The sequence below is a fragment of the Petaurus breviceps genome, unplaced genomic scaffold (genome assembly GCF_028583685.1).
Source record: "Petaurus breviceps papuanus isolate PSGF00001 unplaced genomic scaffold, PetGlider_PUasm1.0 90294, whole genome shotgun sequence".
NCBI lineage: Eukaryota > Metazoa > Chordata > Mammalia > Diprotodontia > Petauridae > Petaurus > Petaurus breviceps.
Genome location: NW_027187208.1, coordinates 932,356 through 958,140, shown reverse-complemented (window position 1 = coordinate 958,140; position 25,785 = coordinate 932,356). Strand labels below are relative to the sequence as shown.

The 25,785-nt window shown below is 43.3% G+C and overlaps 4 protein-coding genes across 6 annotated transcripts in view; 3 read left to right on the top strand and 1 right to left on the bottom strand.

Annotated features, from left to right (window-relative positions):
* ILK (integrin linked kinase) overlaps window positions 1–25,785 on the top strand; it is a 491,171-nt gene that overhangs the window by 282,778 nt on the left and 182,608 nt on the right. The gene's annotated exons all lie outside the window — the stretch shown is intronic.
* On the bottom strand, window positions 5,220–8,946 carry ARFIP2 (ARF interacting protein 2). The gene is made up of 8 exons (XM_069107849.1): window positions 8,785–8,946; window positions 8,217–8,317; window positions 7,635–7,731; window positions 7,392–7,510; window positions 6,932–7,153; window positions 6,683–6,840; window positions 6,392–6,566; window positions 5,220–6,297 (listed from the first exon to the last, which is right to left on the bottom strand). The coding sequence occupies exons 2-8, from the start codon at window positions 8,313–8,315 to the stop codon at window positions 6,142–6,144; spliced, it is 1,026 nt and encodes a 341-aa protein (XP_068963950.1). The 5' UTR covers window positions 8,316–8,317; window positions 8,785–8,946; the 3' UTR covers window positions 5,220–6,141.
* On the top strand, window positions 8,991–13,224 carry TIMM10B (translocase of inner mitochondrial membrane 10B). Its single transcript, XM_069107850.1, has 3 exons — window positions 8,991–9,149; window positions 9,853–9,948; window positions 10,084–13,224. Exons 1-3 carry the CDS (start codon window positions 9,099–9,101, stop codon window positions 10,279–10,281), a joined length of 345 nt encoding a protein of 114 aa, XP_068963951.1. The 5' UTR covers window positions 8,991–9,098; the 3' UTR covers window positions 10,282–13,224.
* The window catches only part of DNHD1 (dynein heavy chain domain 1), a 110,570-nt gene continuing 109,820 nt past the window's right edge, over window positions 25,036–25,785 (top strand). Inside the window, exon 1 of the mRNA XM_069107858.1 lies at window positions 25,036–25,128. The gene's annotated coding sequence lies outside the window, so the exon portion shown is untranslated. The remainder of the gene's footprint in view (window positions 25,129–25,785) is intronic.

Below are 25,785 nucleotides of genomic sequence, written 5' to 3'. Positions count from 1 at the left end.
CCCCTTTACCCCTCTGGGACTGTGTCCTCCTCAATGAAATGAAGGAATTGGACTAAATTACTTCTGAGGTCCTTCCCAACTTTGAATCTATGATCCTATGAACAAAGTTTTGATGATGAAGCTGAAATTGACTTCAATGAGAAAAGAGAGGAGGGACCTAAAAAGTACAGTGTCTGGACAGGTTGCAAATAGTAGAAGTGGAATGAAGGGTAGGAAACAAGATGAATACAAGAGTGATAAGGTCTTAAAAGAATAGTCTTGGAAGGGCTGAAGCTCAATGTAAAATGAGATTTGCAATGGATGCTAAAATTAATGCTTATTTGCTTTAAAAAAAAAGTATAGGTTTTCTTTCTTTCTTTGTTTTTAAAGCAATTGGGGTTAAGTAACTTGCTCAAGGTTACATGGCTAGTTTTTTTGTGTGGGTGTTAAGTATCTGAGGCCGGAACCAATTCCGGGTCTCCTGACTCCAGGGCTTACTCACTGTGCCACCTGGCTGCCCCAGTATAGGTTTTCTTTAGCTCTTTTAGGTCAGGGGAAAAACCATGGACCCCTGGCCATCTGGCAAAACCTATGGATAACTTCTCAAAATAATGTTTTTAGGTTTTTTTTTTTTTAGTTTTTAATTGATATATACTGTTTCTTTTATTACCATAATGTCCTACATATTCTTCCTCCTCCTCCTCTCAGAGAGCCATCCCATATAACAAATACTATTTTAAAGAGAAGGAAAAAAATTCAGCACACTGAAGATTGATTGATGCATTGAAAAAGTCCCAAAAGATATGAAATGTGTAACATCTGGGGACCTCCCACCTCCACAAAAGGGCTTGGGGGTATCTTCTCATATGTCTTCATTAGAATCCTGATTGTCACAATTTTGGTTTTGGGGTTTTTTTTGGTGTCTTCTTTCCATTTACATTGCTGTAGTTACTGTGTATATTGTTTTCTTGGCTCTGTTTACTTCACTCTGCACCAGTTCATATAGATCTTTCCATGCTTCTCCATACTGATTAACACACATTACTTCTTACAGCACAGTACTATTCCATTACATTCATGTACTACAATTTGTATAGCTATTTTCCAATTGATGGGTATATACATTGTTTCCACTTCTTAACTATCATAATAAGTGCAGCTATAAATATTTTTGAATTTATAGGGATTTTTTTTTTTACTGATAGCTTCCTTGGAATATAAGTCCAATAACCATCCCTAGTTCAAAAAGTATGGGCATTTTAGTCACTTTATTTGCATTATTCCAAATTGTTTCAAAGCTCCCACAATTTATTTAGTATAACTATCTTTCCACAACCCCTCCAACGTTGGCTGTTGCCGTTTTTTGTCATTCTCTCCCCCCTCAATTTTCAGGGTGTAAAGTGTAACTCTTTTTTAATTCATAATTTAAGGAAATGGTAAATTTCAGTTAAAGGTTAGTGAAAATTAAGATATATATTTTTTCCCCACATTCAAGTTCATGGACTTGAAACTCACCCCCCATGTGGGAAAACTGGGATACATATGCACTGTTGGTAGAGTTGTGAACTGATCCAACCATTCAGGAAAGTAATTTGTAACTTATACCCAAAGGGCTATAGACAATGCATACATACCCTCTGATCCAACAATATCACTATTAGGTCTATATCCAAAGGAGATTTTTTAAAAAGGAAAAATAATCTATTTGTATAAAAATAAGAAAATAAATAAAATAAAATAAAAATAAGAAGCTCTTTTTGTGTCGGCAAAGAATTGGAAATTGAGGGGATGCCCATCAATTAGGGAAGGGCTGAACAACTTGTGGTATATTGTCACAGAATACTATTGTGCTGTAAGAAATAACAAGCAGGATGATTTCAGAAAAACCTGGATTTAGACAAACTGATGCAAAGTGAACAGAACCAGAACAGTATACACATTAACAGCAATAATATATGATGATCAACTGCAAATGACTTCGCTATTTCCAGAAAAATGATCCAAGACAATTCCAAAGGATTCATGATGAAAAATGCTATCCACGTCCAGAGAAAGAACTGGAGTCTGAATGCAGATTGAAGCATACTATTTTTCACTTTATTTTTTTCTTGTTTTCTTTTACCACATGACTAATATGGAAATGTTTTGCATGACTGCATATGTATAACCTATATCAAATTGCTTACCATCCAACAGAGGGAGGAGGTGAGGGAAGGAGAAAATTTAGAACTCAAAATTTTAAAAAATATTAAAAATTGCCTTTACATGTAATTGGGGGGAAAAAGAAAATATTTTTTTAAAATGAAATTTATTCCTAGATTTCCATCCCTACTTCACAGTCCATGAAGTCTAGATTAAAAACTCCTGGTCAGAATCATTACTTGGCACAGAAGAAAAGATGATAAATGATGGAGAAAAAGCAGAACTATTCAATCCTACTTTGCCAGCATTCTCTATCAATGAGAAAAGCATTAACTATGCAAACAACAGAATGAAATGGTTGAGGGAAGTGAAGGGAACATTTAGCTGTCTTCAATGAGTCTGAGGTCTTGTCTGGTATGAACTACTCCAAAGGATACTGAATGTGATTGGTGAACTGCTGCCTTTGAAAATGTATAGATGGAATGCAGTAAGACTGTTTGGGGTCCAATTCTGTTCAATTTTATCTGAGCATTACAAATAATAGTTTGCCTTTATAAATGTTTAACATATTATCTCAAATGATTTCCATAATAACCCTCTGAGGAAGATGCTACCATTTCTATCTCATAGATGAGAAGACTGAAGCTCAGAGAGACAGTCATTTGCCCAGCATCAGAGCCACTAAATGTCAGAGGCAATATGGCATGTTTATCAAATCTGCAGAGGACAGAAACTTGAGAATAGGAATACGGATAATAGGATTTTAATTTTTTTGTGTTAATTTTTTTTTAATTTTCTCTCTCCCTCCACCTCTTGAGAAGGCAAGAAATGTTACCCATTATACATATGAAGTCATGCAAAACATATTTCTAAATTAGCCATGTTGTGGGGAAAAAAGCAAGAAAAATAAAGTGGAGGAAAATATGCTTCAATCTGCATTCAGAGTTAAAATGATAGGATTTTAAAAGATCTCATGCTAAAGCGGACAATAGGAAATTTAAGAGGGATAAATGTAAAGTCTAGAATTTGAATTGAAAAATTTAGTTGCACAAGTACAGGTTGGGATGTGGCTAGAAATATTTCATGTATAAAAACACAGGGGTTCTAATGAACTTAAAGCTTAATGTGTTAGCAGTATGTTGCTGTCAAAAAACACGATGTATTGGTTGTCAGGAGTGAAGATGGTGACACCACCAACCCCTTCTGTCCTAGCCAGAACACACCGGGAGTGCCCAGCTCTTAGTACTTACTATATTATATAAAAGACACTGCCAAGCAGGAACATATCCATAAAGGCAGAGAGTAGCAAAGGGACTTAAGTAACTTTATGAGCACTAGTTCAAAGTATTAAGTATGTTTAACCTAGAGATGACAGAAGTTGTATTGCCATTCACAATTTGAAAGATTGTCATATGGGAGAAAATTAGATTTACCAATAAGCATGGTGCTACAGAGAACCAGGACCAAAATAGAAACTACAGGGAGACAGATTTGGGCTCAACATAAGACCTCCTGGAATGACCCAAAGAAACAAGTTGCTTTTGGAGTCAGTGAGTTCTTTCACTTTCATCGTATTTAAACAGAAGCTAGAAAGCAACTTTTGGAAGAAATCTCACCCAACTTATAATCTTGATAGCCCTTTTTAATTTAGATGATATGAGATCGGATGAGATGTCATAAGACATCTGCATGAGATGAGAAGCTGGAGTAGTTCATATCTCATCTCTTCCAAATTTAAAATGTTATTCTATGAATTTCTGTCTTCATGTCTAAGATTCACATAGTTTACGGGCACATCTAATTCTGGGGATATAGCTGGGATAAGTATGTAGGCAGTTCAAAAAGCCAGTTTGTGAAACTCAGTGTCAGTTTGTATTATCTGCAGTGGTGTGGTCAGGCTGACACTACAAACTGTCGAACAGAAGTCTCCCTTTGTAATAAATCTGACTACAGCTAATGGGGCGTGGGGGGAGGGGAGAGGGAGGAAATCCCAGGGAATAAAGCAGGTATACTACTTTTGAGCCTGGCTGGTTGTTTGCTTTAAACCCCAGTGCAGCACAATGACCTTTCGTGACTAATCTTTAGACCAATAAATTAGATTAGATACTCAGGGCTTCTGTGTTTAGGAGTTCTTGATTCTTTAAAATATACTTCATTAGGAAATACTGTTCTAATTATATTTATTACCTTAAAGAATTCAAATTCTTAATTGTAAACGGAGTAGAAACTGCAATTCAAAATGCTCATACAAGGTATTCACAGATCTATCAACTGCAGTACCGTCCAGGAACTGTTCAAGGCATTTTACTGACTCATGGGGAAGGAAATATTAAAAAATAAACATTGTTGTTTGCTTTAAATTGGGATAGAGAATGACTTGCCAAAGTCTGGTAAGAAACCAGGATGACTGGAGAAAACAAGCTGTCTGGTGTGCCACCAGTGACATTGACTCTATCCCCCTGGTCTATGTAACTACTTGTTTGACACCTGGTGAACCAATTCCTTCTATCTTTCCCCCTTCTAGTTCTGAACAGAAGGGGAAAGTAGCAGGTGTCATTTAGATAGTTAATATAAGTTTTAGATGGAAGAGTGACAGAAATGCTAAAAGGAAAGCACCAGGAAGCAGGAAGTTAGGTTTAGAACTCTAATCTACCATGGATCTGCATTACTTTGATTCAGTTTGCAATGTGAACTTTTCCCATGTGTCTGTTTCCCTGGAGTCACTAACAAGTTTCCCTTTGGAAGCCCCAAAGGGCCTTTTCTTGTGCTGGTGTCAGAGGCAACAGAGAATGGAGAGAAGCCAGAGGCATGGCTGGGCTGAAGATAACAATTTCCAAGGACAAACAAGTAGTGTCAGTGGCAGTTAGAATGTGAAGAGACTGGGTATCCCTGGAACTGAGTATGAACAAAGGAAGTCTGGGTCCACAATGCCTAAGGATCGTATTAATGGAAGGACAGAGTCCTCTAGAATGTAAGTGAAGGCAAGGGGCTCAGGCCCAAATCTAGAGGAATCTACATTTATGAAGATTTGTATCAAGAAGCCTATGCTCTATGCATCATCCTCCCAGACCCCTTACCCCCAACAAACAGGCCTGGGCCAGGTTTTATGAAAGGTTTATTTCTGGTCCCAGGCTCCCAGACCACCCTAGGGCTGGTGTGACAGTTTCTACAGACTGGACAGGCACCCCAGAGTCCCACCCACAATTAAATTAGGAGAAACACCACCCTGGCTCCAGGGCATAGAAAGAGACAGGCAGATGCTGGGACAGACAGCACGGCACCCCTAGTCCTTGCTCCATACCTCCCCAGTCTGCTACCCTTTGGTCCTAAGACCCTCCCCGCTCCCTACCCCCAACAGTAATGGAGGGAGTGAAGGGGGAGGACACTGAGGGTAATGCCATTGGCTAAAGGATCCCCGAGTGATGCCAGCTCAGGGTAGGGCCCCAGAAGACCTGCTATCGGCCATGGGAAAAACCCAGGAGTGATGCCACTGGCGTAAGGAAGAACCCTGGGAATAATGCCATTGGTTGGGAAGAGGGCCCTTGGGGAAAACAACCACTGGCTGAGGGGTAGTGGGAAAAAATCTGGAAAAGTGAGGCCAAACTAGCTGACAGAAAAGCAGGGCCTTAGGCATCAACACTAAGTACTGCTGCACCTGGCCCAGTAGTTGCCCTACCTGGTCCCCTCTCCTGCGGTGTGCCTCCCTTTACCACCCACAAGAAGCTAAGGTCCTGGAAGGGAAATCCTGGGCAAAGGACAAGGGGAAAGGGGAAGTGTACATTCTTACTTTCCCTGTCCCAATCTCTTCCCTACCAAAAAGGCTTCTCTCTGCTCCCCTAGTGGGCTTGTTGGAGAGGAGGGCACTTATTCCTGCTCCCCTCAGCCCCTCCTAGGGAGGAGGTCCACTGATCCTCCAGCTAGGAGAGCTTCTTGGGGACAGGGGCCAATCCAAGGGGGTAGGCCTCACTGCTCCTGTAGCCAGGAGTGCTTCTTGGGAGTGGAGGGCCAGGCCAGGCCATCTCACTGCTCTTCCAGCCAGGAGGGTTTCTCAGAGCCTGGGGGCCGAAGCTTGATGTTGAACTGCTGCAGGGTCTGCTCAAGTTGCTGCTGGTTCCCAGCGAAGTAAGCGGACACGGCATTGTGGAAAAGCAGCAGCTGTTTGTGCATCACCTTGATCTGGGGGCATGGATGGGGGTCAGTTGGGAGGAGGTGGGAAGAGAAAAACAGTGAGAGGAGTTAGGGGGTAGGGGTGAGGGGGATGGTTTAGCACCTTGTTCTCCTCCAGAAATTTGAGCTTGATAGCCACGTCCCCACGAAGTTTCTCATACTTCTCACGATGTGTCTGGAATGTGGCCTGGGCACTTTCAAGTCGGCCCAGGGTCCCGGCATCCCGTGGACCCAAACTCAGTTCCTCTAAGTCTGTGCGGTATGCATCATATTCCAGTCTAGGGGAATGGAAAGTCATGTATGAATAAAACAAAGGGAGTAAGGCTTAAGGCTTCCTGACCTTAAGGCCCCTACTCACTCCCCACTCCCAATTTTCTGGTTTGTGCATTCCTACCTGGCAGCCTCATATTGCTTGACAGTCATAAGAGTGTCCTCCATGGTTTTGGTGACCAGGGTGTTGATGCTGGACACAAAGAAGTTGACAGCCCCCAACAGGGTCTCCCCATTCTTACACAGTAACTTTTGTGTCTCTGCATTATAACCAAATTCCTCCTGTGGGTTGGATGAACATGGGGTTCAGAGGTCATGGCTTGAACCTGGCCCCCTGTTGCTCTCAAAGTGGAAGGGAGATAGGCACACACACCTGGAGCTCAGGGGACTTTTGGCTGAGGTCAGCGAAGGCATCACCCAGGGCATGCTGAGTCTGCAGCAGGCTATAGAGGTGAGCAGTGAGTGCCCGGCCCAACTGAAGAATACTCTCATACTTGCGCTTTGTGTCCCGTAGTAACTCAATCTGCAGCTCCAGCTCTAGGTCCACGGTGCGTGATCCCCGGCCAAACCGCTCGGACAGCAGCTGCTTCGTACACTGAGCAGGCCCCACGTCCCCGGCAGTCAGAGGGCCCTCCCAGAGATAAGAGCCCCCCAGAATATGGAAATACCTACTCCCCCCTCCCAAGTTTCAGTGACTATAAGCCCCTGGATGTGCAAGGGGAGGTGAAGGGACAGGATGGAATCCAGGGACCAGGGGAAGAGGGAGGGCATTAACAGGAGGTAGGATCTGGGGGAACCCATGGGACAGGGGGCTGAGGGGACACAAGCCCCACCTTGTAGGTGTTGATGCCCCACTTCTTGACAATGTCAAACTTCTCCCCAGCAATGCCCCGGGCCACCTCGTCACCAGGGCCAGCAGGGGTTGCACTGTGGGGTTGTTGACGGCCAGGCCCTAAAGGATAAAATTCTGTGATCTGCATGATAACCATTTCTGCTTCTAACACCCCCCTTTCATTCTCCCCAATAATTCCTTAGGGCTTCAACCCCAATAATTCCTCAAGTCCTCTGTCTCATACCTGTAGGGATAAGACCATCAGCTGAGCCCCCATAGCCTCCTGACACAATGCTTGTCTCGTTGAGATTTGGTCCAGACACCATCACCTGCTGTAGGTCCTATGATGGGCCAAGTGGGAGTGGAGAAGGGGGACAATTCGGAATAGGCAGAGATGAGGAATGGAGTATCCATAGGATAAGTTCAGAGAATTCAGGGGATAGGAAAGTAACATAGTTTGGAATAACTTTAGGGTGGCAGGAAGTGGGGGGAATTGGGAAGTCAAAGATTTGGTAAGGCTAGGGTATAGTTAGGGATTCAGGTACAAGAGAGATTAAAAGATGGGTTGGGCGTTTGGGTTTTTAAAGGAGTATCACAGCATGATGGGGAATCCTGGGATGTTATGATCATGAATGTGAGGTTTAGGGAGGTCAAGGCATGGTATGGGGGCACCAGGGAATTCAAGAGTTGTAAGGGTATTATTAATGTAACATAGAGTAAGCCACAGAACAGGCAGAAGTTTAGAGGCTCTTGGGTAAGGAGGACAGGACCCAGTTACTTGCACCAGGGATAAGAGTACACTGGGGTGCTTGAAGCAAACACCCACCTGCTCAAGCCCATCATCTTCAGGAAGCCGTCCAGCCTCACCATTGCCGTGGATGGGGATCTCCATGGTGGCGGCTTTCCCCAGGATCCCGTCTGTCATGGCTGGGGGAGAAAAAAGTTAGGGTAAGGACATCTAGCCTTAGAAAACATATTGTGTTTCCCACTGACCCAGGTGTCCCTCACAGGACTCAGGTGCAGGTGCATTCATCCTTCAGGAACATTCTGCCCTGGATTAGGGTACGTGTCCCTATTCTCCCCAAGGCCAAGGTGGATGCTCCTCTTCCCCCCTGTTGTCTCAGGTGGGTGCCCCTCCTCCCTCCTGGGCTCAGGTGGCTGCCCCTCCTCCCCCCCTTAAACCCTGGGTTTAGCTGGGTTCCCCTCCTAAGCCCTGAGCTCAGCTGGGTCCCTTCTCCTTCCCCCTCTCTCCAAGGCTCGGGTGGGTGCCCTTCTTCACTGAGCGCAGGTGGACGCACTGATCGCTCCTTCCCCTCCATTTACTCAGGTGTATGCCTTCCTCCCCCCCCCCCCCCACCCCTAGGGCTCAGGTGTGTGTCGCCCAGCTTCCTCACCTCTGGCTGGGCCACGCTCCCTTTACTTCCTTTCCTCTCTCTCGGCGGCCTCGCCTGTCCCTGCCCTGCCCTCAGGGCGCCGGGCCCGGGGCCGTCCTGGGACCTCGGGCTCCGGTTCCCTTCGCGCTCCTCGCAGCAGGTCAGGGACACGGCGGAAATGACGTTCTCGGCCGGGCAAATGAAGGCAGCCGCGTTGCCCACCGCTAGGGCGGAAGTGACGCCACGAGCCGGGACACGCCGCGCAGCGCTGTAGGCGGACTAAAACTGTGTGCGGGTTTCGGAAGTGACGTGAGGGGTCTGCGCCCTGTGGGGCCATGGAGTCACAGCAGCAGCAGGTGCAGCAGCAGCAGCAGCAGCTGAGAAACGTGAGTTGGGCGGTGAGCGATTGTCTTCGCCACCGCCGATCTCTAGCTCCTACACCGCGGGCCGCCGGAGCCTGAGGACCCACGGTCTGGGAAAAAGGGAGGGGAGAGACCCGGTGTGTTAAGAGAGGTCAGGCTGTGCGATTTCGGAACATGCGCTCTTTGGTGCATCTTTAGTGCCGGGATCGTGGGGCTTGGAGGTGGGGTTTGAAGGTGGAATGGAGAGGTCTGGATGGCTCAGGACGGACCAGGGGAGAATGCTTAAAGGACGGGGAACCTGAATGCTCTGGTCTCCTTGTCCTGGCTGAGGCTGGATGGGGAAGGAGATGCCCTCGGGGCATCTCCCAGGCCCACTCCAAGATTACTGCTGTTCCCACGCTCGTATCTGCACTTGGGGCGTCTGCACCACCTTGCTCTGCAGCCTCAGGCCACTTCCTCAGATTTATCCTTATCAGTACTTGGGAAAGAGCTCTGGGTTTGGGGGCAAAAGACTTGGGCTCTTGTTCTGGTTTTCTGATCCACTGGTTAGCCCCTTGGCAGGTCAGTCCTCCCCTCTGCCCTGTTTTCTTATCTATAAGAGGCTGGGAGTTAAGACACGATAGTTAATGTCTCTTCTAGTTCTAATTATTTCAGCCTTTTCCGTAGAGGGTGTCTCACTAGGGACCTCACCAGCCCTTCTACTCTGAACTCTTCTCTTTACCCCTAGCTTCGGGACTTCTTGTTGGTGTACAACCGGATGACAGAACTCTGCTTCCAACGCTGTGTGCCCAGCTTGCACCATCGAGCCCTCGATGCAGAAGAGGTGTGTAAGAGGTGTTCTCTGCAGGGAGGTGGGGAGTGCTCCTTAGGACTGAGGAGGAAAACTAACAGTGGAAGGGAAGGTTGTTTACTCTTGAGGGGGAGGGAGACTGACACCACCCTTCTCCCTCCCTTCTAGGAAGCTTGCTTGGACAGCTGTGCGGGTAAGCTGGTCCACTCCAATCATCGCCTAATGGCTGCTTATGTACAGCTGATGCCTGCCCTGGTACAGCGGCGTATTGCAGACTATGAGGCCACTGCAGCATTGGCAGAGACAGCTGGATCTCCGTCAAGCTCCATGACTGGCCAGCATGGGCCTCCAGGCCCCAGAAGCTAGGGGATTCCTGTTCACCTACCACCTTGGGATGGAAAGCTCAAACGTGGGGCTTTTGGGTATCTGGAAAGTGTATAGTGTGACTTGGGCAACCTAGGGAGCTTTCTGGAGCTATCCTGTGTCAATCTCATCTCTTCTGTTGCCTACCAAATGCCCTTATGTCATCACATCAGGGGCCCACTATCTCCCACAAGAGGTGTCCAGGAAGAGGGAGAGTATGCCAGGGATACCCTTCAAATTCCAAAGGAAATATTACAAGGGGCTAGAACCAGAGATGATTGAACAGAAAGAGAAGACTGCCTAGATCCTCAGAAGGGTTAGAAGACAAGAGAGGGAATTATTAGTTCATGGCAACCCTTCTGACCCCCTCTCACTGAAACGCAGGGATGGCATTTCTGTGAGTCTGGAAACATACCTAACTCTGTACCTTTCCCTTTATCTGACCCCGCCTGTCAGCAGTAAAGTCCTTATAAGTTTCCATGGATTGTGTGTGCTTGCTTTAGGGGAAGCAGGGTAGTGATTGGTTGAAATTTTTCTTATACTTCTCCTGGACAGGGGTCTAGGATAGAGAGAAGGAAACTGTCTCCAAGTATTGGATATTGGATTTGGGAAGCCTAAAGCTGTAAGAGAAGCTTCCTTAGGCATCTCTTGTTTGTTTCTTAGTGACTAATTTCCTTGCTAAATCCCTCTACTTGTATCTTAAATTCTATTCCCTAATCTCTCTTTTAAGACCTTGATTCAACTATCATCCCTCTTTTCTGTCTTCCTTCCCATACAAATATCTTGTTTCTCTGACCCTTCATCTTATCCTAAAAGCCAAAATCTCCCTGGATTCTGCTACCCTCTTTACCCATTGTTCTCTGTCTTCACTGTCAAACTTCTAGGAAGAGTAGTCTACACTAAACTTTCTCAACATTCCACTTTCTTTCCTACTTTTTCATTATATTCTTGGATGCCCTGAAATCTGGTTTCTATCCCCAGCATTATACTGAAACATCTTCCCCATGGTCATAAATGATTGTCTTATAACCAAATCTAATTAGTCCCTTCTCCTTTCTCTTCTGACCTTTACAGCATTGGATAATCTCTCCTTCCTCCCCCACCCCCCATTTTTACTCATTCACTTAAAAGTGAACATTGCCAAAACTAAACTTAGTGTTTTCTCCAGACCTATTTTTAGTTGTCACCATTGTCCTTAGATACTGAGGTTCTCTTCTTGGCTACTCTTTTACATGTTTTTCCCTTCCCAAGCCCAAAGCAATCAGTTTTCATGGCTTGTCTGTCTTATTTATGCAATATCTCTTCCAACCACCCCATCTCTAGCTCTGATACTAACACTCGAGTTAAGGCACTCATCACCTTTCACCTAGTCTATGATAGCAGCTTCCTAACTGATCTTTCTACATCTTCTCACCTTGTTAATCTTTCCATGTAACTGGCAAAATAATATTACTAAATGATAAGTCTGCTACTGTCAGACTGGCTCTGTTTGAAAATATTTCATGGCTCCCCAGTATTCACTGATTAAAGTCCAAACAACCTGGTATTCAAAGCCCTCCATGATCTGTCCCTAGCCTTGTCTTCATTGCTCCTCTTCACTTAAACCTGTACCATAGCGATACTGGATGACTTGCTTTGCTAGGGGTATGCCTTAGGTTTTCTTGGCTCTAAGATTGCACATACCATCCCCTCTACCAGGAATGTCTTTATCTGCTCCTCGAGATCCAGTATAAATATGACCAAGAAACTTCCTATTTCCTTCAGTTGATATCTTAAATACAGCCCTTTGTCCCATTCTTGGTACTTTTACATCATACCACCAGACTTGGAGTTTGGGCTCCCATCCTTAACTAGCTGTGTGAGCAATTGTTAAGTCTCACTAAATCTTCCTGAACCATAATCTTTAAACCTAGATAATAATACTTGCACTACCTTACCTCACAGGGTTGTGATGAAAATGTTAGATAATGTGCTGTTTGAAAAACTAGGAACAACTCATTGGGGAATAGCTGCATAAATTATGATTTAAAGATGAAAAGAGAGAACTGGCCTCTGTTAGGAAGCCCCGCCTCTGAAATATAAATAGACTGGGGAACCCTGGGCAAGTTACAACTTCTCAGTGCCTGGGCAGTTGTCTTAAGACATTAAGTTGCAGAGAAGGTACTGGTCTAGGAAGAAGTTTATTCATTTAGGAGTTACCTCTACCAGTGATATCACAAGTTTAGTTATTATTTCCATATCTCTTATTGATGTCAATGGCATATTATGGTATGTCATGGTAGGATATGGTAGTGGACCTGTGATTTCATTGGTGGGAATTCCTGGATACAAAAAGGTCCTCCACCAGTGCACGTGAATACCTGCTCTGGAACTTACAATCTTAGTGCCACTGAAGTTAAGTGATGTACTTGCCTAGGCTCACACTGGCAGTATATGTCAGAGGCAAGTCTTGAACTCAGGTCTTCTGACTCAGGTTAATTCCACAAGGCCATACTGCCTCTCAAATAAGAATATGAGAAATTCGGGATATGAAATATACAAAGATAAGTCAGAATAAGAACTTTGACTAAAAGGCAATGAAACTTTAGAAGTACATTTAAAAGAAAATAGATTTTTTTCTTTTTAATCAAAATGCTAGTACTTTAAAACTTGAGTTTTATTTGGAGATCTCCATATTTGGCTGTTTATTCATTAGTGTGTTGAAATTTATATTTTAAAACAGGACATGAACTATTTGTGTGCACATATCTTTTCTGCTATAGAACTCTCTGAAATCAAGGAGCCTGTCTTTTCTTATCCCTTGATTTCCTAGCACAGTGCCTTGCAAAGCTCATATTGGGTGTTTAAGCCATCGTTGAATGTGTTGTTTATGTATTCCTTATTCTGTAACTCAGCATGAAATTGAACTTGTATTAAGAGCTCAATAAAGACTCTTTGAATCATTTACACCCGATTGTCCCTAAGTATATCACAAGTCTGGAAAAAGGGAATGGGGCGTTAGGGAAGATTCCCTAGCATAGAACAATTTGAGTAGGGTATAGAAAGAATGAAAAGCATGGATGGGTGGGCAAAATGGAAGGGCACTCATGGCCATGGTTTAAAATAGGATATTTTAACCCTGGCATAAGGGTCAAATCCAGCCTGCCACCTATTTTTGAATAACCAACAAACTAAGAATGGTTTTTACATTTTAAGAAACAATATAACTATGTCATGGGCCATCATTTGCCAGGCCATGGTTCAGAGGAATCACTGAGAGATGGTTCTAGGAAGTGGCCAGTAGAGTATCTTGTCATAAGAGGGGATGGGTTAAGAAGTACTTTGAGAGGGGTGGCTACGTGGTGCAGGGAGTAGAGCACCAGCCCTGGAGTCAGGAGGACTTGAGTTCAAATCCAGCCTCAGACACTTAACACAAAAACTAGCCATGTGTAATGGGAATGTAAATTTTGAAGATCTTCCCTGCCCCTAGGCTAAAGTGCACCTGGAGCCTGGGGTGGGAGGCTTGTTTTTCAGTAGATACTTCTTGATTGGCCAGTGAGTCAGCAAGGTTGTTACATTCTCTGAGCCAGGAGAAGGCTATATAAGCCCTGATGTGTAGCTTTGTTTTGGGGCTCACTTTGAGAAGTGTTCTGTGATTTGAACTGGATTCTGGGAAGCCGTTGTCCAGAGCCCCCCGGCTTTGAAACCCAGATGTTGAAATCCAGATGTTGATTGGGTATGTATGTAATGGTTGGACAGTTTGAAATCTGTCTACTTGATCTGTTTCTGTCTTGATAATTCTGTCAGTATATTCTGAATTTTGGGGTGCTGACCTTTTTCCCCTGAACGAGGTAAACGATATATGTTTGATTAAAGTAAGCTTGTTAACCCATTTTGAGTTGCTTTCCTTTATCAAAGCAGATCCAAGAACCTGTGTTGGCAGCAAACCCTGAGGACGCTTGGGGTGCTTGCAGCTACACCATGTGACTGTGGGGCAAGTCACTTAACCCCAATTGCCCTCCAAAAAAAGCAAAAAACCCCCAAAACATTGAAACCTAGAAAAGAAGCAGATTATGGGGCACCTAGAAAATCAGGTTGGGGGAAGGCCAGGTGGTGTAGTGAGTAAGAGTGCCAGCCCCGGAGTCGGGAGACCCAGGATTGGTTCTGGCCTCAGATACTTACCACCCACACAAAATAACTGGCCATGTAACCTTGAGCAAGTTACTTAACCCCAATTGCTTTTAAAAAAAAAAATCAGGTTGGGGGAGAATGGAAAGATTTTTTTAGGAATCTGGCCAGAAGATGAGCAATTTGGGAAATTCATTTCAATAAACAATAAATACTGATTGCAAGGCAGTGTGCCAGCTTCTAGAACCATTCTATAGATGGTATGCAGGAATGGCCTAGTAATAATGGAGGATTTCAATTATCTATCTTATTAGAGTATCTGCTAAGTTCTTGGCTTTCTATAATGATAATCTCATTCTTCCAAAGGCAGTAAGCAACAATGGAAACTCTTATTTTGGACTTCATTATGACCAGGAAGAAGGAACTTGTTCCTGAAGCAGAAATGTTGGAAAATTTAGGGAGAAGTAATCATTCCAACTTAGGATTTAATAGAAGACAAGAAAAATGCGCATAAACTGATGCATACCTGTATCAGCAATGCCATATTCACAATGCCTATGGAAATTACAGATATGCTGATATAATTATCCATCACAAAATAAATCAGGCTTGCTATATGGGGGAATAAGCTAGAAAATTTATTAAAATACCGAGTCCCAAAACCAGAAAGTGAAAGCCATCAGAGTAGTTATGAAATTGGCACAGGTAGATAAAGTAGAAAGCACCCACATTCTCAAGCCTTTAAAACAGAACAGGCTACCTCAGGCAAAGGTCCTCCTCTCCCCACTCACAGCAACCACCCAGCGTCCAGGAAGCGCGCTCACAGCAGCTCCAGCCCCTGGCAGTCCTCAGCAGGAGTCCTTAGCAGAAATTCTGGCTGACTCAAAAAGGGCTTCGCGCTGCCGCCACCGCTGCCTCTGCTGCTGCTGCCGCCATCGTCGCCACTGCTAGCCACCGCAGGAACTCTAGCTTGGCTTCCGCTTCCTCTTGCTCCGCCCCTTCCTGCTATGTCAGCAAGTCCAATGGGGCATGGAAGATCTTTAAATCCCATAACCCTTACAATACCCTAGGTTTTTAGGTGAGTGGATTTACCGTGTTTCCCCGATAATAAGACCTACCCCGAAAATAAGCCCTCCCCTTACTGTGTAAGATTCCTCTAAAATAAGCCCTCCCCCGAAAATAAGCCCTATCGAGATTGCTACTGTAGTGAAGGTGATCCCCTGCGCTACACGCTACATTACGGTACCCTCTGTATGCACCATCCCCCCCCGCCGTGAAACGCATGCTGCGCTCCGAGCTGCATCCAATCAGAGTTGCAGCAGTGAGCGCATCATCCTGTTCTTTATTGAATTCATTATTGAATAAAGGTACATTTTTTTGTTCACATTTACCTGTTTATTAAAATTGCTGTCAATGTTCATTAAAATAAGCCCTCCCCTGAAAATAAGCCCTCTGGTGTTTTTCTGTCCAAAAAAATTAATAAGACAGTGTCTTATTATCGGGAAAACATGGTAAAGAGCTCAAAGGAGAGGTAAGAGCTTCTGACCTAAAACACTCAAGAAAGAAAAGGAAGGGGATGGCTAGGTGGTGCAGTGAGTGAAGCATGGGCCCTGGAGTCAGGAGGATCTGAGTTCAAATCTGGCTTCAGACACTTAACACAGAAACTAGCTGTGTGACCTTGGGCAAGTCACTTAACCCCAATTGCCCTCCAAAAAGAAAAAAAGAAAAGGAGGGGCATGCACAAGGGACTTATCAGCAATTTTTTGAAGAGTAATACACAGTGACTAAAAAACAATGTTTAAAAAAAGTCAACATGGAGAAGCAGCAAGCAATGATGTAATAGCTAAAGCCATGAAAATAAATGAAATTTTCAAAAGAATGTAAAAATAGCAGGACATAGGTCACAGGGTTGATTCCTGGGGAACATGCACATTGACAGATCAGGAAGAGGATGAGAAGCCAAAAGTCAGGGTCCATGAGTGTGGAACACTGCATCTATCATCTGATTTTTTTCAATGTGTTGACTGATTTTGCTGATTTTTTTCTCTCTGCTTTTATTTTTTCTTTTAAAAATTGTTATAATGGATAGTTTTCTAGGATCAGGAATGAGGAGTGATTTAGGGATAAATCTAGACAATGTAAAAGGAAAAGAGATCAAGAAAAATCTATTTGTAAAAAAGTCAACAAGCATTTACCAAACACTTCTTGTAGTTGTTTGGCCTTTATGCTCAAAGAGCACCAAAATGGCACCACAATGTCATGTCAGGGTCAGTGTACAGTGTGTCCTGCTGTGGCTGATCATACCAATACAAGCTTAGAAGGCTCTACAGCAGGTCAGGCGCAAATAGTCTGTTTGACAGTTTGGGAGGGAGATGTCTCTAAATCTTCATCTCACGTTCCTTTTGAGCTACTGCAATTGTGCTTTGCTTACAGAGCACAACTTTGATACAGACACATCATGCTGGACAATCCTATGCCAGTGTCTCCCATGTCTCACAATCAATACCAAAGTTTTTCAGAAAGATCTTGAGAGTGTCCTTGTATTGCTTCTTCTGAACACCATGTATGAGTTCTCCATAAAATAGTCTTTTAGGCAAACAGACCTTTGCCATTTGAACAACATAATCAGCCCTTTGGAGTTGCCCTGTTTGCAGTAGAGTTTGAATGCTTTGCTGTTCGGCTTGAGAAAGGACCTCAATGTCCAGTATTTTATCTTGCCAACTAATCTTCAGAATCTCCTAAGACAATTCAAATGGAAGTGATTCAGTTTCCTGGCCTGGCACTGGCATACTATCCAGGTTTCACAGGCATACAGCAATGAGGTCTGCACAATGGCTCAGTTGACCTTCAATTTGGTAGGCAGCCTAATACTTTGTTTCTCCCACACATTCTTTTGGAGTCTTCCTAACACTGATCTAGCTCTAGCAATGCATGTGTCAGCTTGATTATCAATGTGTACATCCCTGAAAAGTATACTGCCAAGGTAAGTGAGTGAACTTATCCACAACATTCAAAATTTCTGCATTTGCTGTAATCATTGGTTCTGATGATAGGGTGCTGACTGGTGGAGAACCTCTGTTTTCTTGGTGTTTATTGTCAGGACAAAATTAGCACAAACAACAGAGTCAATCCATACTTTGTTGCATCTCAGCCTCAGAGACTGCATATGGAAGATCATGGCAAAATTTGGTTGCCCAGAAAAGTTCATCCGTATTATATGCCAGTTTCATGATGGCATGCTTTCATGGTTCTGGATAATGGGAAAGGCTGTCACATTTTCCCAGTCACCAATGGAGTAAAGCAGGGCTGTGTGCTTACTCCCATTCTTTTTAGCATGTTTTCAGCAATGTTGTCAGATGCTTTCAACAAAGATGAAAACAGCATCAAGGTCAACTACTGCACTTATGGTAAATTATTTAATTATTAAACACTATTTGCCAGGCACTATACTAAGTACTGGGGAATACAAAGAAAGACAAAAAGATAGTCTTTGCTCTTAAGAAGTTTATAGTCTAATGGGGGTGGACAAAAACAACTATGAACAGAAAGGATATAGTCAGGAAATAATCAAGAGGGAAATTGGGACAACAAAGGAAAGGCACTAGTATGAAGGGGGATCAAGCATAGCTTCTTGCAAAAGGCAGGATTTCAACTGGAACTTGAAGGAAGCAAGTGAGGCCAGGAGGTGTAATTGAGAAGGGATAATATTCTAGGTAGGGCCGGGACAGCCAATGAAAGATCCAGATTTGGGAGATTGGGTGCAAGTGGATTGCAGAATATTTGGTTGAGGGTAAAATGTAAGAAGACTAGACAGGGAGAGGAGGGCTGCTATAAAGGGTTTTAAACAAAGGACTTTTTATTTGATCCTGGATGTGATAGGGAGCCACTATAATTTACTGAATGGGGTAAGTGGGGGGAAGGTGACATGGTCAGACTTGCTTTAGGAAGATTAATTTCACAGCCAAATGGAGAATGGGTTAGAGTGAGGAGAGACTTGAGGCAGGAAGGCTAACTAAAAGGCTATTGTCCAAGAGTGAAGTGATAAGGGCCTACACCAAGGTAGTGGCAGCATCAGAGGAGAGAAGGCACATATGTGAGAGATCCAGGAGTAGGGTACCTCCAAAGATAAGGAAAGTTGAATTTTTGGAGTAATATAATTAGAGTTGGCTCTTGAGAAACACTAATCTGGTGGTAGTTTGTGTAGTTTAGAATAAGGAGTGAAAGGGGAAGCAGAGAGAAATCAGAGGTAGAAAAATTCAGTAGATTACTATAAAATTCCAGCTTTGAGATGGTAAGAGGAAGATGAAGTAATGGCAGACACAGTAATAGGAACTAGACCTCAGATGTCACTGATACAGGGAACTTCAATTGAGGAAACTATCAACACAGAATGATACTGTTAAAAGAAAATCTTTGTTTGGGCCTTGCCATCAATAATGAAGCAAACCCAAGAAGAGAAAATTTAAAGAAGTTTATTGTAGCACCCATAGCAAAAGAGTTGAATGCAGCCAGGCAATGATTTCAAATTGCCCTCTGCTTTTATAGATATTTTTTGGTAATGAAAGCAAGATAAACCTGGGGAATAGGGCATTGTGTCTACACTGCTCCTTTATTATTGCATCATAGGGAAATAAGATTAAAGGAGACGGGATGAAAGCTCAGATGGCTACTGCTGCCTAGAGGTAATGCAAAGGAAAAGGGGATGGGATCAAAGTACATGCCAACCTCTCCCAACAGACTGGACAACACATAACATGAGACAAGCAAGACTGGAAACAATGGGATCATTTGAAATTTTAATAATTCCCTCCTTTTATACTCTATACTATCTTTACACCACCAAGCTATCCATTAAGGATGTCTGGTTTGCTATCCAAAGAAGTCTGGGCCACTATCTTGCAGCTGGACTCAAACAATGAACATTTCTTGGTCACAGGAGGGAAAGATAGTAGTGACAACTTACTACTCCAGTACATTTTCAAAATAGTTATACGTTTTTATCTTATCTCTATTTTTTTAGTATATGTGTGTATGTATGTATATATGTGTGCTCATATATATACACACATGTACATATGTATATGTATATGCATATACACATATGTATATGTATATGCATATACATATACACATATGTATATATTTATGTGCGTGTGTGTACATATTCTCATCTCATCCTGAAAGACTGAGATACTTCTTCAAGGGCTTAGTCTGATACAGGAATATATGCCTTTTAGCAAGGTGACAGCAAGGCTGAAAACTCACTTACTTAGTTGCATAGGATATGGAGTTGACCACAAGGACAGATTAAAAATAGTAAGATCTTTCACTCTTTCATCCTATTATAGTAACTAAGATGTTTTAGTAGTGATCTATTAATTAATAAGTTTAGTAGTGCAACAATAAATCTTCCTCTCTTCACTTGCCCTGATCATAGAAATTTATTATATAAAGAAAAGGGAGGAAAATGGTTACAATGATATCAACACTGTCCATTCAAGGGCACGGAGTGATCTGACATAAGCCATAAAAGGGGAAAAACTCCCTTAGCTCTGTTTGATTCCAGGTTATGAGTTATATTTAACAGCCAATAATGTAGCAAAGTTCCACATTTATTCACAGGGTATCAAAATCTAGGCTCACAACCACATGGGAAATTTTCCTGTTCAGAAAGAAAATAGTACAATAGGAAACTGAGTCAAGAGGATCCTACCTTTGTCTATACGTTGTTGTATAGGCAACTTTCAGCTCGACTTTCCCAGACAAAGACATCTACCTGTAATAGTTCCCAGACTTCATTCCCCTTGAATAATAAACTACTAGCTTAATAGCAATTCAGTCATATTTTAACTCAAATTCAGAATAATATCAAACATAGTCCTATGACAGTCTACCTCAATTAGCAGATTTACACTAATAGCTTCCAAATTCACTAATAATACTATGGTATTAGTCATTTTCTCATGTTACAAGAATAGTTAACAATGAGCACATATAAGGACATCTCATTTAATCTTCACTTATAAAAATAATTACATTCTGGAATTTCACACACACAGTTGTTGCGGTTTAAACCCAGGGACACTAAAAACTGTTGAGGTGGTGGAACCGTTTCAAAGAACTCAGAGTCAGACCACCTCTAATCCAAGTATAGGCATTTATTGAGATTGACACCTCTCATGAAGTGGGCTAAATTCCAAGAGGAACCAGCAACTTCAGAGAAAGCAAGATGGATTTTTATAGGATAAAGATGCAATTACATAATCAAAATTTACATAGAATAGAGGACTATCATTAATATTAAAAAGGCAGGAGGAGTTTGTTAAGAGATTAGGTAATGGAGGAGGGGTCCCATCTATGGTTTGGTGGTTAAACATTCTGGTCATTCTGCCCTCCAACTGGATAGCTCTCATGGTACTGTCTTGGGATAGATGAATGATGTGATTGTGATTGAATGTAAGAACACACCTGTTCCTGTGGGAATGGGTCTAGGGGTAGTGATTAGGTAGAGGCAGTAGCTGGGTTCCCATCACATGGACACACCTGCTGTTTCTGTGGGAACTAAGAATTCAGCGACACACATATTGTTCCAGTGAGCAGTGAGGCATACGTGAAGAAATTAGGACATTGGCGGGGGGGGGGGGGGGGGGGGGCGGCCGCTAGGTAGGTACAGTGGGCTGCTGTTCAGTGGGACTAGGCCCATAATAAAGTGAGAATATTGGGACTTGGGGCAGCTTTATTAGGATTCTATCACAGTGACTCCAAACTCCCCAAAATGCTGACTATAGCAAACCTCCAGTTTTGTACTGTCTGTTAATCCCTGAGGCAAAATAAAGTCTCTGAATCTAACATCTATTGTTACTAAGTTGGCTCAAAGGTGCAATTTCAATACATGCTACCTATTAATAAGGAAACTTTTGGGTCCCCCATTTTGGCTGAGAGTGGTCTTTGTTTCTCAAAGTTCAGAATTTTAGAAATTTATAGCATGCTGACATTAGGACTAAGAAGACCTTATGACCCCATCCTTCTAAAGTCTCAAACTTTATCCATTAAAAATATATACATATCCCATTAAATACTTAACAATTTTCAAAGACTATGACCACAATCTTCAACAGTTCAGTTAATAATATAACAGCATCTAGATTAAAAGGAAAGTTACTTTCCCAGTGATACAAGTGAAACTCTTTCTGGGTATCAACATTTCCTTTTTTTTTTTTTTTTTTAAGCAATCAGGGTTAAGTAACTTGCTCAAGGTTACAGTTATTTCTGGATGTGGTGCTAAGTATCTGAGCCCGGATTTGATCCCCAGGTCGTCCCGACATTGGAGCTGGTGCTCTTACTCACTGAGCCACCTGGCCGCCCCTAACAGCATTTCTTATATAATAGTTTCCCCAAATTCACAATAGAAGAAATTAGAAGCCTAACAGTAATAATATTATGTATTTTAAAAGCATAACCAAACTTTTTCTAGTCAAATAATATCAATTCATTTGAATTCACTTCCAAATTCACTAATATAGAATTTTGCCATCTATTAATTTGATACCCTCAACTACTAATATCTGAAACTCAGTATAGAATAATCCAATATGGACTGAATTACATTCAATTAAAAAAATAATGATAGTTAACATTTATTTCGGACTTACCATGTGCCAGGCATTTGTTCTTCACAACAACCCTGGGAAGTAGGTACCATCATTATCCCTCTATATACACTAGGGAACTGAGGCAAACATATGAAGTGACTAGTTGAAGATAACACACACAAATACACACACACACATATTTCTGAAACCAGCTTTTATTTTATTTTTTTAAAGCAAACGGGGTTAAGTAACTTGCTCAAGGTTACATGGCCAGGTGTTTCTGGGTGGGTGCTAAGTGTCTGAGCCTGGGATTCAATCTCCAGGTCATCCCAACACTGGAGCCAGTGCTCTTACTCACTGTGCCACCTGGCCGCCCCTTGAAACCAGCTTTTAAATGAGGTTTTCTGATCCATGTAGTTTCCAAGCATGTTTCCTTACTGCCAAATAGAAAATATATTTTGTATTCATTAAGTTGTAATTTACAATTATCCTAGTAGGAGAACACATCTCACTGTAAATGAGACTACATAATTTAGTTTCAGGACAAAGACTTTAACCAGATTTTAAGACTTTCAGGACAAAGACTTTAAATCAGATTTAGGTTTACAAACTCAAATGGTAATACTTAGAACCTCAATTTTTTCTCCAAGGACCATAAGCTACCTGTACCTCAAATTTTAGAGCCCAAGGCTTTTAGTTAGTAAATGTTATAACTTGAGAGGATGCTGACAGTTCAAAATTGCCAACAGGCATTTAAAAAAAGTTTTCTCAAATCCTTCTTATCCCAATGGAATGAGATCTTTTCTAATCCCTCTCCAAACTCCAAACCCTTTTACTCTCAAACCTTTGTTCACAGTCAGTACAGAACCAACTTCAACTTTTTTTATGCTTTCTATTTTTCTCATCCATACTTGCTTAAACTTTCTCTCTTCCTTCCTTTCTATGACCCTGTAAGCAATTCAGATTAAAGCCTACTAATTAACCCAAACAATTAAATTCTGCTGAATCCTTTGAAATTGGTTTCCACAAACCAGGAGAAAAAGAGAAAGGGGAAAAAAAAATCCTTCCTTTTCTCATCAGTCTTTATCTCTATGGTCTCCAACCTGACCAGGGTTGTGAAAGCAGAAAGGAGGAATCTCACAGTTTTCCTACTTGTGTCCCTCTCACTAAAGTCTTTTCAAAAACCAGTGAGAATATAACCCTATTTAACATTACAGACAGCTGGATGTTGGAAACTGTTTTGGGAGACAGGGTATCATAGGATCACTACTTCACCTGTCAGACATCACTCTCAGTCAGAGGCCTCCTGCTAAATTTTTCTGTAAAATCTCTTAAAAGGACTCTCCCATTTACAGGAGAAACTAGCTTCACTCTTTAACCCCTTTGGGGGAGGCTGGTCCTTCCTAATTTCTACATGAATTTGAATACCAGAATTTCCTTGCAAATCAAGAGACACTTGCATACCTACCCTACAAGCACCTTACTCACTCCACCTTTTGTGCACAAATAAGAAAAAGCACCTTGGGTTTTGGGTCTTATTTCTCCCTTACCTTTCTGAGGTTGAGGAGTTAAACTCTCCGATCATTAAATGTCTAACTGCTGAGGAAGTCCACTCAGACTCAAGTTTGGGCAAAAACCTTAGTGCTGGCTGCCAGGTGTAGTAAAATTCCCCAGTGAGAGTCCCCAGCAAAGTGATTCTCCTGGCTGGCTCGCCAAAAATTGTTAAAAGAAAATCTTTGTTCATGCCTTGTTCTACATCCAGGAAGAGAAAATTTGAAGGAGTTAATTGTAGCACTGAAAGCAGAAGTTCATCCACCCATTGTTTTTATAGACAACTTTAATAAGAGCGAGACAATCCTGATAGGTACACATTTCCAAAAGTGGATGTACCATTGTTTCTGAGTACTTTTCCCATTGCAGCATCATGTGAAAATGAAGTTAGATATAAAGGGAATAGGAATAAAATGCAAGGGAATGGGCTCAAAGTATATGACACCTCTCCCAACAGACTGGTTGACTCATACAGAAGAAAAGCAAGACTGGAAACAATGGGGTCACTCGGACTAACTCAGCACACATTTCAATAGCATTTTCTCTGCATTTTATAGTCTTGAAGTTTGACTAGGTGCTAGAGCACTCAGAGATTCCATGATTTTTCCAGGGTCACATCTTGTCAGAGGTAAATTGAAGTTGAGACTTTCTGGATGCAAGGCCAGCTCTTTGTTCACTAGACCACTCTACTTACCTAAAAAGCATATGTGAAAGGAAAAATCAACAACTTCTTAAATGAATGGATGTGGGGAAAGGGAAAGAATGAAAGATGACTGATTTCCAACCTGGGTAACTGGGAGATACTGGTGCCATAAAAAAAATCAGGAAAGTTAGGGTGAAGGGCAGAGGGGGAGGTTTGGGAGGAGGCAGTGCCGACTTTAAGTTTGGATGTGAACTTGGGGTAAAGAATTCTTTAGGAGATACAGATTTAGAAGTCATCTGTGTACAAGTGATAATTGCAGCCCTGCCCCAGTCCAAAGCCTAGACTGGAACCTGCTTGAGAGTATCGGCTGCCTTTTGTCATTCTTTTTATCACGAGCACTAGTGCCTGGCACACATGGCACATGGCTCTTAATAAATGCTAGTTGACTTACACACAGTAAGTGGAGTGGGAGGATGAAGAGACTGAAGACAATGGTAAAGTGTTATTCAGTAGAGTGTTATTCAACCCCCTCTCCCCAATCCTCGTGGCCTAAAAACACCTCCTCTAGTTCCTCCAAATGCCTTATATCACCACCTACCCATCTGGCCAGCTCGACTCCCCTGCACCAGTGGGGCCTCCCTCTGCCTCCCCCCGAGGCAGTCCTGCTCTGAGATATACCTAGGTACAGGCCTAGAAGACAGAAGGTCTATGGGTAGCTGAAGAGCAGGGTGACTCCGCCCCCCCAGAACCCTAGGCAAGTTGCAACCTGCTTCCTTACACTGGTCCAGCTCCAGATGTCCCTGGGCAACTCTGTTATCTTCCCATAGGCACCGCACCAGGCATGCGCCCGCCTTCTCCCCGCCCACTCGGAGCTCTGGCCCCGCCCCCAGCCTCGCTCTACAAACTACTCCTTAACTCCTCCAACGGCTGGAGAGGAGACAAGCTGAGGCACCGAGTGTGAGTTGGGAACCCGGGCCAGCCCTAGGGGGGCCCAGAAGTGTGTGTGTGTGTGGGGGGGGGGGGAGGTTTGGCTGGGGGACTGAGCTCCAATATTCTCCTAATCTGTCTCTCGCTTTAGCCCCGCCCTCTTCTGGACCTCCCTCTTCCTGGCACTTACTCTTTCTAGTCCTTCCTCCTCGTCCCTCCCCCCCCCCCATTCCCTCCCACTCCCTGATTCCTCCGGCTCCGCCTCCCCCCTTCCTTTCTCCTCCTCTCTCCTCCTTCTCCTCCCTTCCCACTTAGCTCCCTCTTCCCTCTCAACTCCCTCCCTCCCTTCTCTCCCCCTCCTAGCCCCTTCCACCGCCCTGCCTCATTTCTTTGGCTCTCTTCACCCCTGGCCCCCTAGCTCCCCGCTGAGCCCCGGTCTCCCACGTGACCTTTGGCCGGTCACTTCTCTTCGGCTAGAGGGCCGCCGAGTAGCCCTCCAGCTCCACCTCGGAGAACCTGTGCTCCCTTCTTTCCTCCTTCCACCCCTCCTCCCCCCATCTGCTCCGCTTGCCTCTTTCCTTGATCTCTCTTGGCCTCGGCAGGATTTCTGCAAGCAGAGGCTGGGTTAGGAGGAAGGCCCTGTCTGAAAGCTAGAGGCTGGAGAGCCCAGGATAGATGGGTGTTCAG

Bases quoted from the DNA above. Each gene is read 5' to 3' on its own strand.
- TIMM10B (XM_069107850.1), top strand. From the start codon at position 9,099: ATGGAGTCACAGCAGCAGCAGGTGCAGCAGCAGCAGCAGCAGCTGAGA. The intron at 9,150-9,852 runs GTGAGTTGGGCG...CTTTACCCCTAG, and splicing joins AGCAGCAGCAGCTGAGAAAC to CTTCGGGACTTCTTGTTGGT. The intron at 9,949-10,083 runs GTGTGTAAGAGG...CCTCCCTTCTAG, and splicing joins GAGCCCTCGATGCAGAAGAG to GAAGCTTGCTTGGACAGCTG.
- ARFIP2 (XM_069107849.1), bottom strand. From the start codon at position 8,315: ATGACAGACGGGATCCTGGGGAAAGCCGCCACCATGGAGATCCCCATC. The intron at 7,511-7,634 runs GTATGAGACAGA...TTTATCCTTTAG, and splicing joins TGATGGTCTTATCCCTACAG to GGCCTGGCCGTCAACAACCC. The intron at 6,841-6,931 runs GTGTGTGTGCCT...TCCAACCCACAG, and splicing joins AAAAGTCCCCTGAGCTCCAG to GAGGAATTTGGTTATAATGC.